At 42.6% G+C, this 14610-nt stretch overlaps 1 protein-coding gene across 7 annotated transcripts in view; it reads right to left on the reverse strand.

The window, feature by feature from the left end:
* The window catches only part of DLG5 (discs large MAGUK scaffold protein 5), a 156946-nt gene that overhangs the window by 39077 nt on the left and 103259 nt on the right, over positions 1-14610 (reverse strand). For 4 of the 7 annotated variants that reach the window (XM_075841800.1, XM_075841799.1, XM_075841796.1 and 1 more), the window contains one exon: positions 13681-13791. The exons of the other annotated variants lie outside the window; for them this stretch is intronic. In XM_075841800.1, coding sequence (XP_075697915.1) covers positions 13681-13791 — 111 coding nt within the window. The remainder of the gene's footprint in view (positions 1-13680; positions 13792-14610) is intronic. 7 annotated transcript variants of the gene reach the window in all.

The raw sequence follows: 14610 nt of genomic DNA on the forward strand, positions 1-14610 counted from the left end.
GAAGCTATGGGGGGCATTATACTGTATCCGGCAGCTATGGGGCATTATACTGTATCGGGGCATTTGTGTGGAGGCATCTGTATTGTCTTTATACTGTATGAGGCATTGTAGTCTATGGGGGAATTATACTGTGTGGGACTGCTATTTGGGATTATACTGTGTGGGAGGCACTATGGGGTATTATACTGTGTGGGGAGCAGCTATAGAGGCATTATAGTTTGTGGGGAGTTTTTTGGGGGGGATTATACTGTGGGGAGGCACTATGGGAGCATGATACGGTGTGGGCTGAATCAAGAGTGTATGAGCGGGGATTGGGCGGGTTTAGAGGCATGGATTAAAATGAAAAGGATGTCCCTCTTTGCGATTCTTAAAAGTTGGGGAGGTATTCCTATATTGATGTTATCTTCAAATAGGCAATTATTTCTAATATGGACTCCATTTACTGGTACAGTGAACCTCAATAGTGATGTGGACTAATTCACGGAGTTAAATCCTGCTAGGCTTCAAGTCCGGGAGCCTGCACACAAATTACTATTATGTGTTATCTAGCCTAAGTCCAAGAGCATGTGCAGTGTCCAGGACGCTATTGTAGCGACTAATATGTAGCGACTATGCGCAGTGCAAATGGGTTTCTTCTTTGTATCTTTCTCACCGATGCATTGGTCTGCTCTGCGCATACTCCAACAAGATGTGAACGGTAGTCCTCTACTCTACTTGGATAATGATCAGTCCTCCTCTGTAAGACCAAGTGTTCTTGATTCCATTGCCCCATTTACTCCTGAAGACGGGGGGGGGGGGGGGGGGCGTTTGGAATGTATTTTAAATTACCAAGTTGGCACAGATAGATATACGAGGTGGGGTGTGATCTGCAGACACATCCACTAAACGTACATACCTCTGCTAGGCAACAGCCACAATGCTCTGAATCCTTAATTGCCTTAGTGCAAGGATTGACATAGCTATTGCAGAGCCATTCTTGGCAGCTAATTTTAAATGTTCTTGTGTTTCAATTTCCTAATATTATATTTTAATAGTGAGATAAAATTACTACTTTAGTAGTGTAAAAAAAAAAAGGCATTTTCTTGCCTTCAGGCAACTAGTAAATACTATTATACATAGCAATACACGCCCCCTACCAAAAGTTTTCATTTTCATAAGTGGTAATAGAAAAAAAATACAAAAAATACCCCAACAATTTGTTACACAATTTCTCCCGAATTCGACAATGCTGTTCAGGCACACGGTAGAGCTCAGAAATGAGGGTCCGTCACTTGGCTTTTGGAGCGCAGATTTTGCTCGAGCGGTTTTCAGGCGCCATGTGGCATTTGAAAAGCCCCTGAGTTATCAACTCAGTAGAAAACCTTCGAGAAGTGACATTTTGGAAACACCCCTTCATCTAGGGGTGCAATAAGAAATGGCAGTTTTGTATGGGGTATTACTGATATTTCAATTCAAAGATGTGCAGAGTAGGGGGAGCGTGGCCGGATGTCTGCCTGTGTGGATGTACGTCACTGAGCTCCCAAGACTCAGGACTCCCCATTCTGTAATTATCACGCCCATCCTATAGCCCAAAACGCTATTCAGTGCAGGACGGTGTCTGCTGTACCTCCTGCAACTGTACTGGTGTGTATCTCTGGGTTTCGGCTCTGAGCGGCCTTGTTGGAGCTATCAGCGGTGTGGAGCCCTGAACTCCCAGTTGGCGAGTGGTGGCTGGAGACGGCGTGGTGAAGGAGCGGACGATAGGCAACTACTACCCCAGGAGACCTATATCTGTGGAGGTCGTGGTGTGCAGTACCGGTGGCAGGACGGATGTGGCTGGCTGGGGAACTCTGCATGGAACGTGTGCCCCTGGGAGTGAGGTAGGGGCCCCAAGATGCACACGATATCCTCAATAGAGACAATCCTCTGGATAAGGATCCCTTGGCGGAGGGCTTTCCCAGGGATTCTGAGAATTTCTGGTCCCAGGACCGCACTACCTTCACTGCTGCATAAGTCTACATAATTGGGGTTACATCTATATTTGTTGGTCTGGATTTACCCAGAGTTTCTTTCTATTATAAACCTGAGAGGTCTGCCGGCCTGCCCACCATTTTACACATGCCCTGAAACTTTACCTTTAGGAAATGGGAGGTAATAGGGGAAAAAAAGGAAAGAGTAAATCCCTGGCTGGGAACTCAAGGACTCCCTCAGGTGATGAGTCTGCGGTGGGGGACCCTCCGTCCCAGTCACTGGATGACAACGCCTCATGTGCCTCAATACCTAAAATCCAAACTCATGCGGCAAAGAAGCTTGCACAATTCTTCAGGCCTATGCGTCCACCTGCCTCTCCCGACTCCTCCCTGTCGCTGTTTGATGGATCCTTAAGCCCTCCGAGACCGCTGCCTCCACAGGACCAGCCTGTCTCTTCCTCGCATACGAACACCAAATTTACAGAACTTCTGACTGCTATTAACTCCTGACAATCAATGCTCGTTACTAAAGTTGATGAACTGCGCTAAGATTTTGTTTTACTGAGGCATGATATGCAAAAAGTCTGTGAACGCAATACTCAAACTGAGCGCAGGATCTCTGCCGTGGAAGATATTATTCCGGCTCAAATTGTGGAGCTGAGAAGGCAAGTGGAAGCCTCAGTCGGGCGAGCGGACTTGGAAAATCACCCTAGGAGGAACAATATTTGTGTAGTCTGACTGCCGGAGAGGTCTCAGGGATCAGACCCAGTGGGCTTCCTGGAAAGATGGCTGAAGGATACCCTTGATGCAACGGCTTTTTCTGCATTCTTTACCATTGAATGGGCACATCGGGTCCCTGCCCGCCTGGGTCCTCCAGGTGGGCTTCCACACCCTTTGCTTGCTCGCATGCTGCACATCAGGGATAGAGATGTTGTCCTGCAAGCAACATGACAAAAGGAACTATCCTCTACAATACCCAGCGGGTCTTCATTTATCTGGATTTCTCTGTTAATATTAAGAGGCAACGAGTCCAGTTTACGGAGGCTGACAAGAAACTCCGGGAGAAGGGGTACAAATACGCCATGCTCTACCCTGCCAAGTTGAGAGTAATTGATTGTTCCACTTCTAAATTCTTTCTTCTCCTGGGGAAGCTTTTCCACCTGACTGAGCAATTCTGTTATAGAAGTGATCATGATTCGGTTATTTTATGCTTAACTGTTCGGTTAACATGATTGTGTATTACTTCCATTGCTGGCCTGAAAGATCGCCAGCAATTTTTCCTGACAGAATGTTCACCATTAGTACGTGATATGTCTACAAAATTCTCCCTGTTGTTGGGAATCAGGTCTCGGGACTATGCTAAGTGGTAGCGGTTAGCTTAGTCAGGTACCACTGTTCTCTATTTTGTTTCAGTTACTGGGTAAAGGTCTGCACTTGGATAGTTTAGCGTTTGGCAGGGGCTGTTCAGTAGGTTATGCGGTTTCACTTATACGGTTGTATGTTACTAACGCGGAATGAATGTGTGTGTGTGTGTGTGTGTGTGTGTGTGCGCGCACGCACGCTCCCGTCTCCCACCTCCCCCCTTTTGTATGATCGTATATGGTTTATGGCCATCTTCTTTCATCCAGATGCATCATGGCTCCAATTAAAGTATTAAATTGGAACGTTAGATGGCTTAATTCCAAATTTAAAAGAGCCCGTCTTTAATTTTTTGAAGAAACACTCTCCACACATATGTTTGCAGGAGACTCCTCTAACTGTAAAAAAGAAACCTGGCCCTTAAGAGTGCCTGGCTAGTGAGGGGGTTACACTCCTCTTATTCTAATTATTCTCACAGTGTTTCACTCCTTATAGCCAAGAGTGTGAATCTGGAGGTGCTGCAGGTGGCCTGTGATCATTTTGGTAGATATGTTATACATTGTTCGATACATGGTTCAGTTTTCAACATAGTCAATCTATATGGCCCGGTTTTATGTATTGGGGACTTTAATGCGGTGCCGGATGCCTCGGTGGACCGCACGGGAGGCCCGGATCAGGCCTCGGCTCACCTTAAGTCCTGATCCTCGGCGCTTCAACTAACTGATGTATGACGTTGGAAATTCCCAACTGTGTAATCGTACTCATACGATTACTCTACCCATAACACATTCTCTAGGATTGACCTGGCTATGATGTTCAGAGACTTATGGTCACTTCTATTGAATTCACTCCGAGGGTTATCCCAGACCACTCGGTCCTCGTACTGACATTTTTGTCTGGACCTCCATCTGACTCTAGAGTCTGGAGACTCCACCCAGCATGGCTCACCTTTGCTGAGGTCGGCTCTGAGGTCTCGACCTCTCATACTACATACTGAGAAAATAATTCCTCTCATCCAGATCCTCTAGTTGTATGGGATGCTTATAAAGCCACTGACTTATAAAGACTGTCAGAGGAGCATTTGCAGCCGGGATAGAGAAATACAGAAAGTTGACCAGGGAGCGAGAGGTTTCTTGTAGGAGAGATCCAAAGGGCAGAGCGGAAATATATTGCAAATCCTCAAGCCTGTGCCAGGGGTCGATTGGCGGGGGTTCAAACGAAACCACTCACCCTACATACAGAGAAGACTAAAAAAATGATACTTTCAACCGAGGCATCCATATGTGAATTTGGGGACAAGTATAGTATACTGTTAGCATATCGTCGCAGAGCGTCCGTGTACTTCTATCCCATCTATTATCTCACCGGAGGGTGGTCTATATAATGCCCCAAAGGATATAAATAAGCGGTTTCATGATTTTTATGGTGCATTAATACAGTGCACGGTGTCGTGTCCCTCCGGGTGAAATAGAATCCTTCTCAAATTAATTTCCCTTATGGCATTTGTCCCATGCAGAGGCGAGTGAATTAGATAGCCCACTTAAAGGGAAGGTGTCATGAAATATTTTTTTTTATCATATTGCTTTTAATATGATATGAACATAAATTTTATTTATTTGTGTTCTTGCGTTCTACTTTTTACTTTGTACTTATTTTTACTTCTCTACGGGGGCTGCCATTTTTTTTTCCATCTCTGTATGTGTCGATTAACGACACATACAGAGATGGAATACGGCACATACAACCCCATAGAGAATGCGAACGGGAGCCGTTCCATTCTCTGCAGCGTACGCCGTCTGTGGGGGAACGGCGAATGCCGCTCCCACCCAGACCAAAACTAAGCACGTTTGCAGAGCGAAATCTGGCGCCATTTTCATGTGGTCCGGAAGCCGCTGCCGGACAGTAAGATGACGACTTCCGGCCGCGGCTTCCGGCCATATGTTCAAGGAAGCGAAGGCGCAAGGAATATGAGCGGAGCCGGCAGGAGCAGGTAATTTATGTTCGTGTATGTGATGTGTGTATTATGTTCATGTTATACTGTCTGCTGAGCCCTGTATCTAATCCTCCTAGACTGTGCATTCGCTCAGAAAATGGCGGCACAAAGTGTAGGAGGTTTGAAGATTCAAACCCTTCCTTCTCCTGGCACTAGCCAGAATAAGGGAGGGGGGATTGTGTGAGGACACTAGAGAGAGTGTGTCTACCCCAAATTTGCAGCATAAAGCAATGAGGTTGCTTTACCCCATTGACCATGCTGCAATTTTGGGAACTTCTCCCTCTAGTGACCAGCACATGGAAACGTTATAAATTAGAATCTAATTTATAATATTTCCTGAGTTGTGAAAAAATGTAAAAAATTAAAACAATGTGTAATCACTTAAATAATAATTGGTTATCTAAAAAAAAATAAAAAATTTCTAGCGACACATTCCCTTTAAGGACGGTGAAATAGAAAACGCTATTCAGTTGCTGGCTACAGGAAAGACTCCTGGTCTTGATGGACTGGGAGGGGAATGGTATAAGGCTAATTGTGATGCTCTGACTACTCGGCTCCTGGATACATACTCCAGTGCCCTTGAGCTGGGTAGTTTGCCTGCCTCTATGTGTGAGGCTCTTATTGTGGTGTTGTTGAAGCCAGGGAAGGACCCTACTCTCCCGAGCTCATATTGTCCTATCTCACTTATTAAATCAGATGTTAAAATATTGGCCAAAATTCTAGCCACTAGATTGAAGGTGGTTATCTTGTCCCTAGTTCATCCTGATCAGACTGACTTCATGCCTGGTAAGGGGACAGATATTAATATACATAGATTATTTTTTGAACATTTATGCTGCGAAGCACGATGTTTCTCCAGGTTTTGTTTCTTTCTCTGGACACATAAAAGGCTTTTGACTTGGTTGAGTAAGAGTATATCTGGATACTCCTTTCCCGTTTGCATTTTGGTCCCTGATTCACTGCTCTTGTCCGCCTATTATATGAGCAGCCCAGGGCTAGGATGAGAACGAATCTGGATATTTCTGATTCCTTCTCCCTGGGAAGGGGTAGCCGACCGGGATGCCCACTTTCTCCTCTGTTTGCCCTCGCAATAGAACCCCTGGCGCTGGCAATATGCCAGTCTCCCTCTATACAGGGTATCTTGTGAGGCCATATTACTGAAAAAATATCCTTATACGCAGAGGATAGACTGGTGTACCTGGAGGACGATGGTCCTTCCCTGGCTTCTCTATTCCAACTAATTGATACATTTGGGGCCTTTTCTGGATTATCGGTAAATTGGACTAAATCGGTTAGGTTTCCACTTTCACCTGGATATAGCTCCCGACACAGCCTCCCAGTGCCACGACAAATAGTTTCACAGTTTACTTACCACAGGATGAAAGTCTCCCTTAATCTGATCCGTTACCGGGAACTTAACTTAAACCCCTTAGTAGCCTCTCGCATTGTATGGTAGGATTAATCTTTTTAAAATGATTTACCTACCCAAGTACTTATACTTATTTCATGTCTGCCCAATAATAATACCTAAACCGTTCTTTAGACATTTAGATGGCATTCTACGTTCCTTTTATTGGCAGGGTGGTGTACCCCGGTTCAGTCTTCGTTTATTGCAGGCCCCTAAGCATATTAGGAGAAAAAGCGGCACCTAATCTGTATTTATACTACCTCGCGTCGCAGTTAGCGCTTGCACGGTGGTGGATAGATAGAGACCTCAGTAATGCAGCCACCGCACTGGCAGGCACACTCATGACTTCTTATGAGAGTCTTATGAATCTCCTTTAAGGATTCTATCCCCCCGTGTCAAGCACCACTCCCGCTCCAGACAGTGGCTGGAGCCTGGAGGGCTGCACATATCCAGGTGGGGATCAATACGTAACCCTTATGCTCCCCTAAAACTCGGATATGGAATAATCCTTGGTTGCCCCATCTTGAGCCTCTAAAGGGTGTGATATTGTGGTCAGGAGCGGGGGTCAAGTTTCTAAGACAATTATACTGTGTGGAGGGGATCAATATAACACTTAGATGATCTTCAATTACGTCATGCATGTGCCGCCTAATTTGTCTCAATCGCGTCTCTGCGGGGCTTCTCCAGGCTGGAGGACCTCCTTGGTGCTCTGGACCTGCCGAAGGTCCTCACACAGACCTATGCGCTATTATTATCCTTTTGTTGGAGGCCTTTTGACAGAGCATGGACAGGTTGGAAGAGGGATATCCCTGACCTGGGGGAGGAGGAGAGGAGGGAAGTAGAGCTCTCATTCTTTGATTCAGTTATAATTGCTAAAGATTTCCTGATACAGTCACGTTTTTAGCACCGAATATACTATATACCAGTCCAACTCCGGAGAATTGGAGCAAATGCTTCAGATAGCTATTTTAGGTCTCATTTTGTCGGCAGATATCTGCATTGCATGTGGTTATGTCCAAGGATTCTGCCCTTTTCGTCGGAGGTACTTGAGTTCCTGCATGTCCACTTTGCGTTCCCTTGACTCCTCACACCCCAAATGTGTCTATTGGGCATTATAAATGATGTTGTTCATGGATATTATGATAAAATATTCTTCCGATTTGTTCTGTTTTGTGCTTGAAAGGTTAGGATTATGGCTTGGAAATCCACAGTATGTCCGAATCTGGTATAGTGGATACAACTGGTGAATAAATATGTACCCTTGTATCAGAAATTGTATCTCAACCGAAACTGCCCTAATAAATGTAGAGAAATCTGGTTCAGATGGTTGGAAACCTCAGAAACCACAGTCTACTTGTGCACGCAATGTTGGTGAGGGGAGAGGGAGGGATTGGGGATGTCGGAGCACTTGAATGACTTGAGTGTATGTGTGTTTCCTTATTTCCTGGCAATAGATTTTGGCACCTTAATCCTCCTATTTTCCGGAAACTCATGCCTCAATGTGATATTCGGTTTCAAGGGATGTATAATAATAAAATTAATAATCTATAGGACGTGTGGTACGCTTAAAAGAAATCCTTTATACACAGGGCAGGTTTTTGCGGGCTGGTGTCGGACTGATAAATGGTGTCCATTCTTTAAACCTTTTGGAATATACTCTACACCTTTTTGGGACCTTCCCTTCTTTGCAGTTAGGGGTACTTAGCTTAAAAAGTTTTACCCTGGTACAATACAGGCTTCCAGAAGTACTTGGGCCCTCCTCCCCGTTCTGGTTCCAAAATATAAGGGCCTTGATAACCACCTGTTGAAACTAACAGTTTTTTTGTTTTCTTACGGCATTTACCGTGCGGTGTAAAACGTTTAATTTATTCTGTGGGTCAGTACAATTACAGCGATACCAAATAAACATATATAATTATTTTATGTTTTACTACATTAGCACAATTAAAAAACACTTTTAAAAAGAAAAATAAAAACCATGTTTTTATGTCACCATATTCTGAGAGCCATAAATTTTTATATTTTTCCTTCGATCGAGTGAGGGTTTGTTTTTTGCGGGGCGATTTAACGTGTACCTAATGTTCACATTTTAGGGTAGATAAGACTTTTTTTGATCACTTTTTATTCGCTTTTTTTTTTTTGGGCGGCTGGATAAACAAAAAATAACAATTCCGGGTTGTTTTAGTATTTTGTTTTTAACGACGTTCACAGTGCAGGTTAAATAGCAGGATAATTTTAGATTTCGGGTCGTTATAGATGTTGCGATTCCAATAATGTATAGGTTGTTGTTTTTTGTTATTAATGCCTGCCTCTGGCTCATTATTAGGCTCCCAGCTGCCTTAGCAAACCATTTGCACCATGCAAACACGTCACGGGGACCAATAAGCTGACAACGGGAGGCCATGACCTCTCTGACAACTTAGATGCTGCTGGTAGAATTTACAGCGACATCTAAGGGGTTACACGGCCATTAGAGTGAGTTGTCAGCTGTATAATACAAGTGATAGCAAGTGATAGCGTGGGTTCAGCTTTTGAGCCCGCACCATCACATGCGCGAAACCTTTGTGGCGGTGACGTACATGTACGTTGAATGTCGCCCGAAGGTTAAAGACCTCTCTACTTGGTCTTGCTACTAGTTAACAAAAAAAAATATGTTCAGCTGTAACATCTATGTCATACTGGGAACCCCCTTACAGTAGCAATACGTCCTCTGTTCTGTTTTTGTTATGATCTGAATATCCGCTCTTCGAAAAATAACCGTAGAAAATAAATAACACGATAAAAAGGAAAAATCTTTATATTATGATCCTGCAAAACTCATGGCTGATTAATATTAAGTGCTATGAAAGTGATAACATTCTGGAAAAATGAACATTCAGGTATCTGGCCATCCAAAGGACTGGTTTGTTTTTTCACCACTGACAGGCATAATCGTGGTATCAACCAACATATCAATGACAAGCTTTTACTGCTAGATGATTTAAAGTTTTTGAAAAATATTATGCATGATATAAATGACTGCAGCACGTTAAAAAAAGAACACTAAACTAAAGAATAATGTGAAAGAAAGACAAAGAAAACTCTCTACATGCTCATGAAACAATCTTGTAGCAACATGGCAGAAAAGTAGAAAGTCTTTTACCTCCTGATCTACAATTTTTGAATGTAACATCATAGGCTAATGTTGTTTGGGCTGCCTTGGTCTTCATTGGAAATTGAACAGTAGAGGAAAATTTCTGCTAAAGCAAGCTGCCTCTTCGACATGAAGCAGCCCAAGCCCTGCCCTGTTCCAAAGCCCATAGTTCACAATGTAAAAACCCATTTGATTGAAAAGTTAAACAGAGTGGGACTATGAGGCTTTTATAGTAACAGATTGAGTTACTATATTACCCCCCCCCCCCTCCACATCAATCACTTGTTTAAAAAGCACTCATTACAAAGGTTCAGTATGCTGAATATGGGAATCCAGGCAGGGTATAACTCGGAGGGGAAAGCGCCACAATGGGTACTATAAGCTAAAAACCATAGCGATTAAAAAAAAAACACTAAGGCCCTGTTCAGACAGTTTTCGGCAGGAATTTTTGCGGATTTTCATGGCGTTTTTTTGCCCGCGGCCACTGAGCCCTGCGGGCAGAAAAACTTTGTGAAAACCACTTTCTCCGCTTCCCATTGATTTCAGTGGGAGGTCAGAGGCGTAACCACGGCAAGAAAGAGCATGCCACTTTTTTACTGCGAGCGGCTAAAAGCCACCGTGGAAAAAAACCTCCTCCATCTCAGAAGTTTTTGGGTGCTGATTCCGACGTGGTTTCCACGTTGAAAAACTGTGTAAACTGGGCCTTTGGGTGGGCAGCATCCTGTTAAAACTACTGTAATTGGACAGAAAACCTGTGCGTTAAAAAATGAACCTGGTGTACTAGCAGACGCCATGATTCAAATGACTGCCCAATCGGGAGTTTCAAATTATTTTGCCAGCAAAGCAAAACTACCTATTTTTAGATTGCATTGGCAAGGCGTTTTAGGTAAACACATTTTGACATAGGGTTCTGGCAACTGGGACCCTAACCCTTAACAAGGGAGCCAGATCCCTGATCACAATGGAGCGGTGCTCGAATATGCAGTGAAAATGAACTATACATTAATTCTTACACTGTCAAGGACGTATATAAACGTTATTACATTTAAACGTTAGATTTGGGGCACGGCACTCATTTGAAGTCGAGGAGCAGGTTGAAATATGTTAATTCCTGGTTCTGTGTCTCCATAAGGGAGGGAGGAGCTGCAAGTGAGAGCAGGAAGAAAGCGGAGAGCCTGTCAACTCTTCCCTCTGTGCAGCCTCCCGGTGACCCCAGGGGGGTGACACAGACACTTTTCTTCCTGTTCTCACCCCTCTTACCAATGAGAGAGGACATGTGTTCTATGTTTGTCACATTCACGGGGAGTCTTTTTTTCTTTTGGTTCCTACTAGTGAAGTGAGGAGATGAACAGTTGCACATACAATCACCCCCTGCAACTATTCCGGACACTTGACTACGTGACTCACATGTAAACCAGCAACTGGATCGCAGAGAATTTTGGTCTAGGGATTACGTGAAAATATATGAATGTAGACAGACATAAGGGGCATGTATGAACTTTGGAAATCTTCTTTCAGGCAGCTCAGGTTCTGCTTGGTTTAAACCAAACTTTTAACTAACATAATTTTTTATGCATTTTTTACATATTAAACTTTGATGCAAAGCTGGGTGGAATTTTTACAATGTGCCAGGTGTTTTTTCATAAAATAAATGGGTTATGAGTATAGAATATAATTTTATTTGTGTAAGTCAAAAGTGTGGAAAATTGCAGCCACAGCGAAAAGGTTAAAATTGACTGAGAATAAGAAATTAAACCCTCTTGTTCTTGAGATTGATAGGTCCCAGCAGTCAGACTTTTATGTAAGTTTTATGACATATTTGAAACATTTTATGACATTTTCCTCTCTCATACTTAGCCCGCTTCCAACTAGGATAAATAGTATATATGTTTACAGATGGGTGAAATCTCGTACATGTTCCAGGCCTAATACAGTGACTGATGAACATTTCATTAAGAAGGCACTAAATATTTAGAAACTCTCTAAAGCACGTCTAATAAGTAAACAACTCTTTAAGACTAAAGGCCCTTTTACACAGGTCGACAATAGGCCTTTGCAGCGAGCGCCGATCAACGAGACATCGATGATCGGCACTGGTTTGCTCCTGTCACACGGAGCTATGCATGGGGAGGAGCGGTGCTTACTGCGATCGCTAATCCCCATATATTATTATCATGTCGTCAGCACATCTCCCTGTTTACACAGGGAGATGTGCTGCCGACAACGATAATATTTAACTTTTTTAAAACGATACGACCAGCGGATGATCGAGCGTTTGCTCGCTCATCTGCTGATCGTTCCCGTTTACACAGGACAATTATCCGCAACGAGCGTTCTATGTTCGTCCAGTGTAAAACCCCCTTAACATTAGCACATATTCATTAATCAACATTTTCCGATTTACAAACCCAAGACAAAGATGAATTACTACATGCACCAACATGCAAATGCTAAAGAAAACACAAAGCTTAAAGCTTTAGTTACAGTATACACCAAAATGCAGCCGATAAGTAAATGTATGAGGACAGCAAGACAGCATTCTAGCATGCCATCAGGGGAAGGGGTGGAGAAAGAGGTTAGAAAAGCAGCAGATGATCAGTACACATTAGGAAGAGACTTAAAGCGGCTCTGTCACCAGATTATAAGTGCCCTATCTCCTACATAATCTGATCGGCGCTGTAATTTAGATAACAGTGGTTTTTATTTTGTAAAACGATCATTTTTGAGGAAGTTATGAGCAATTTTAAATTTATGCTAATTAGATTCTTAATAGACAACTGGGTGTTTAACTTTTGACCAAGTGAGGATTGTAAAGAGAAGTGTATTACGCTGATCAATCAGCGTCATACACTTCTCTCCATTCATGTCCATTTGTACTCAGCGCAGCGTGATCACGCTGTGCAGCGATTAAGTCCTACACAAATTTTACCGAAGTGTCGGGAGTGTGAATAGACATTGCGTCCTGGCTGGAGGCGATGTCTATTCACTGTCGAGACACTTCAGTAAAGTTAATGTGGATGTATGTGACAGCACAGCGTGATCTCACTAGATCACGCTGTGCTGAGTACAAATGGACATGAATGGAGAGAAGTGTATGATGCCGATTGGTCACTGATTGGTCACCGTCATACACTTCTCTTTACAATGCCCACTTGGTCAAAAGTTAAAAAACGCCCAGTAGGGCATTAAGAAAGTAATTAGCATAAATCTAAAATTGCTCATAATTTCCTAAAAAATTATAGTTTTTCCAAAATAAAAACTGTATTGTTATCTACATTACAGCGCCGATCACAGTATGTAGGAGATAGGGCACTTATAATGTGGTGACAGCCTCTTTAAAGGCTATGAAAACCTAATGTATGTGTTTTGGAATCCTAAACATTTTTTAAATATAGTTTTGTTGAAAATGTCATTTTGCTTTAGCGCTGAAGCTTCTATGTATCAACTTTACAAAGAAGCTACATAAAGTAGATGTAAGCTGAATCCGTCAGTCAACTTGACTGACAGTGACTCCTATGTGCCTCTGACACACACTATAACCCTAATACAGATCAAATTTAAGTTGATCAACTTAAATTTGATCAGTATTAGGGTTATAGTGTGTGTAAGAGGCACGTAGGAGTCGCTGTTAGCTAAGCGGGCTGACATCAGCGTTTTGCAGATTTTATGTATAGTGGATACATAGAAGCTGCAGCGCTGATACTAAATACATTTTTTATACATGGAATTTAGTAAGTTTAAAATCACCCAAAAAAAAAAAAAAGCTTCAAAAACGTTTACAAAGCCTTTAGGCAGAAGTCAAGAATCAAGAAGACTAAAAGTCAGACAAGGGGCAGACCTCAGGCATCTTACTGAGGAAAACCTGGGCCTGGAGTGGGCTGGAAGCCTCAGTAAGGACCTAGTGCGGAAGACATATCTGGAAGACGAAAAGTGAGGAAGAAAGTAATGACTTGGGGAATAAATGAGGCATACATTAAAAAAAAGTGGAAGGTATGTAGAGGTAGCAAGACACAAGGTTAAAACAATCACATGGGGGGGGGTAAGAGTGAATAAAAGTTACATGCATGATATGGTGGGGAAAGCAAATTTGCACATAGGGTGGAATGAGAAGTTTAATAACAGACCATGTTAAAAAGAGGGAAAAGAGGGAAATATAAAAAAAAAGGGTTAATTAACAGCGGACACTTAAGGCAAACACTGAAAACTATTAAACAACACAAGACACAGCATACTTTGGTAATAGGAACAACTTCATTACAGATATTAAATTCAGATTATTAAACATACAAACACACAGTCAGGATACTGCATAAACCTTCTAAATATAATTCGGATTAATCTTCTATATAAAAAAAGTGAAATAGGGAATATTTTTTTTTTAATATTGGGGGAGATTTACTAAGCAAAATGCGCCAGAATGGTCTAGAAATGCACTAAATGGACTAAAGACGTGTGCCATTTTTGGGCACAAACACTATTGGTATATATGTACATAACTCATGCGGGGATGTAAAGATGAGTAGTGTGTTTAAAGTGGGCCAGTCATCTCTTTTGATATGTTTGTTTCAGTAAATAATTGTATTCCCCATGAAACAATTCTGGAGCATCTTTTATTAGAACTCTACATTGTGCCATTCCCGTTCTTCCTCCAGAAATTTCAGAATAAATTGACAACTGGGTGTTACCAGTTAGGAGTAGGGAAATTTCGATACGGTTTCGATAACGTGCGCCCTCAAACGGTTCAATACCGTTATTTCATGTATTTCGA

This window comes from Rhinoderma darwinii, chromosome 11, assembly GCF_050947455.1.
Source record: "Rhinoderma darwinii isolate aRhiDar2 chromosome 11, aRhiDar2.hap1, whole genome shotgun sequence".
Classification (NCBI taxonomy): Eukaryota; Metazoa; Chordata; class Amphibia; order Anura; family Rhinodermatidae; genus Rhinoderma; species Rhinoderma darwinii.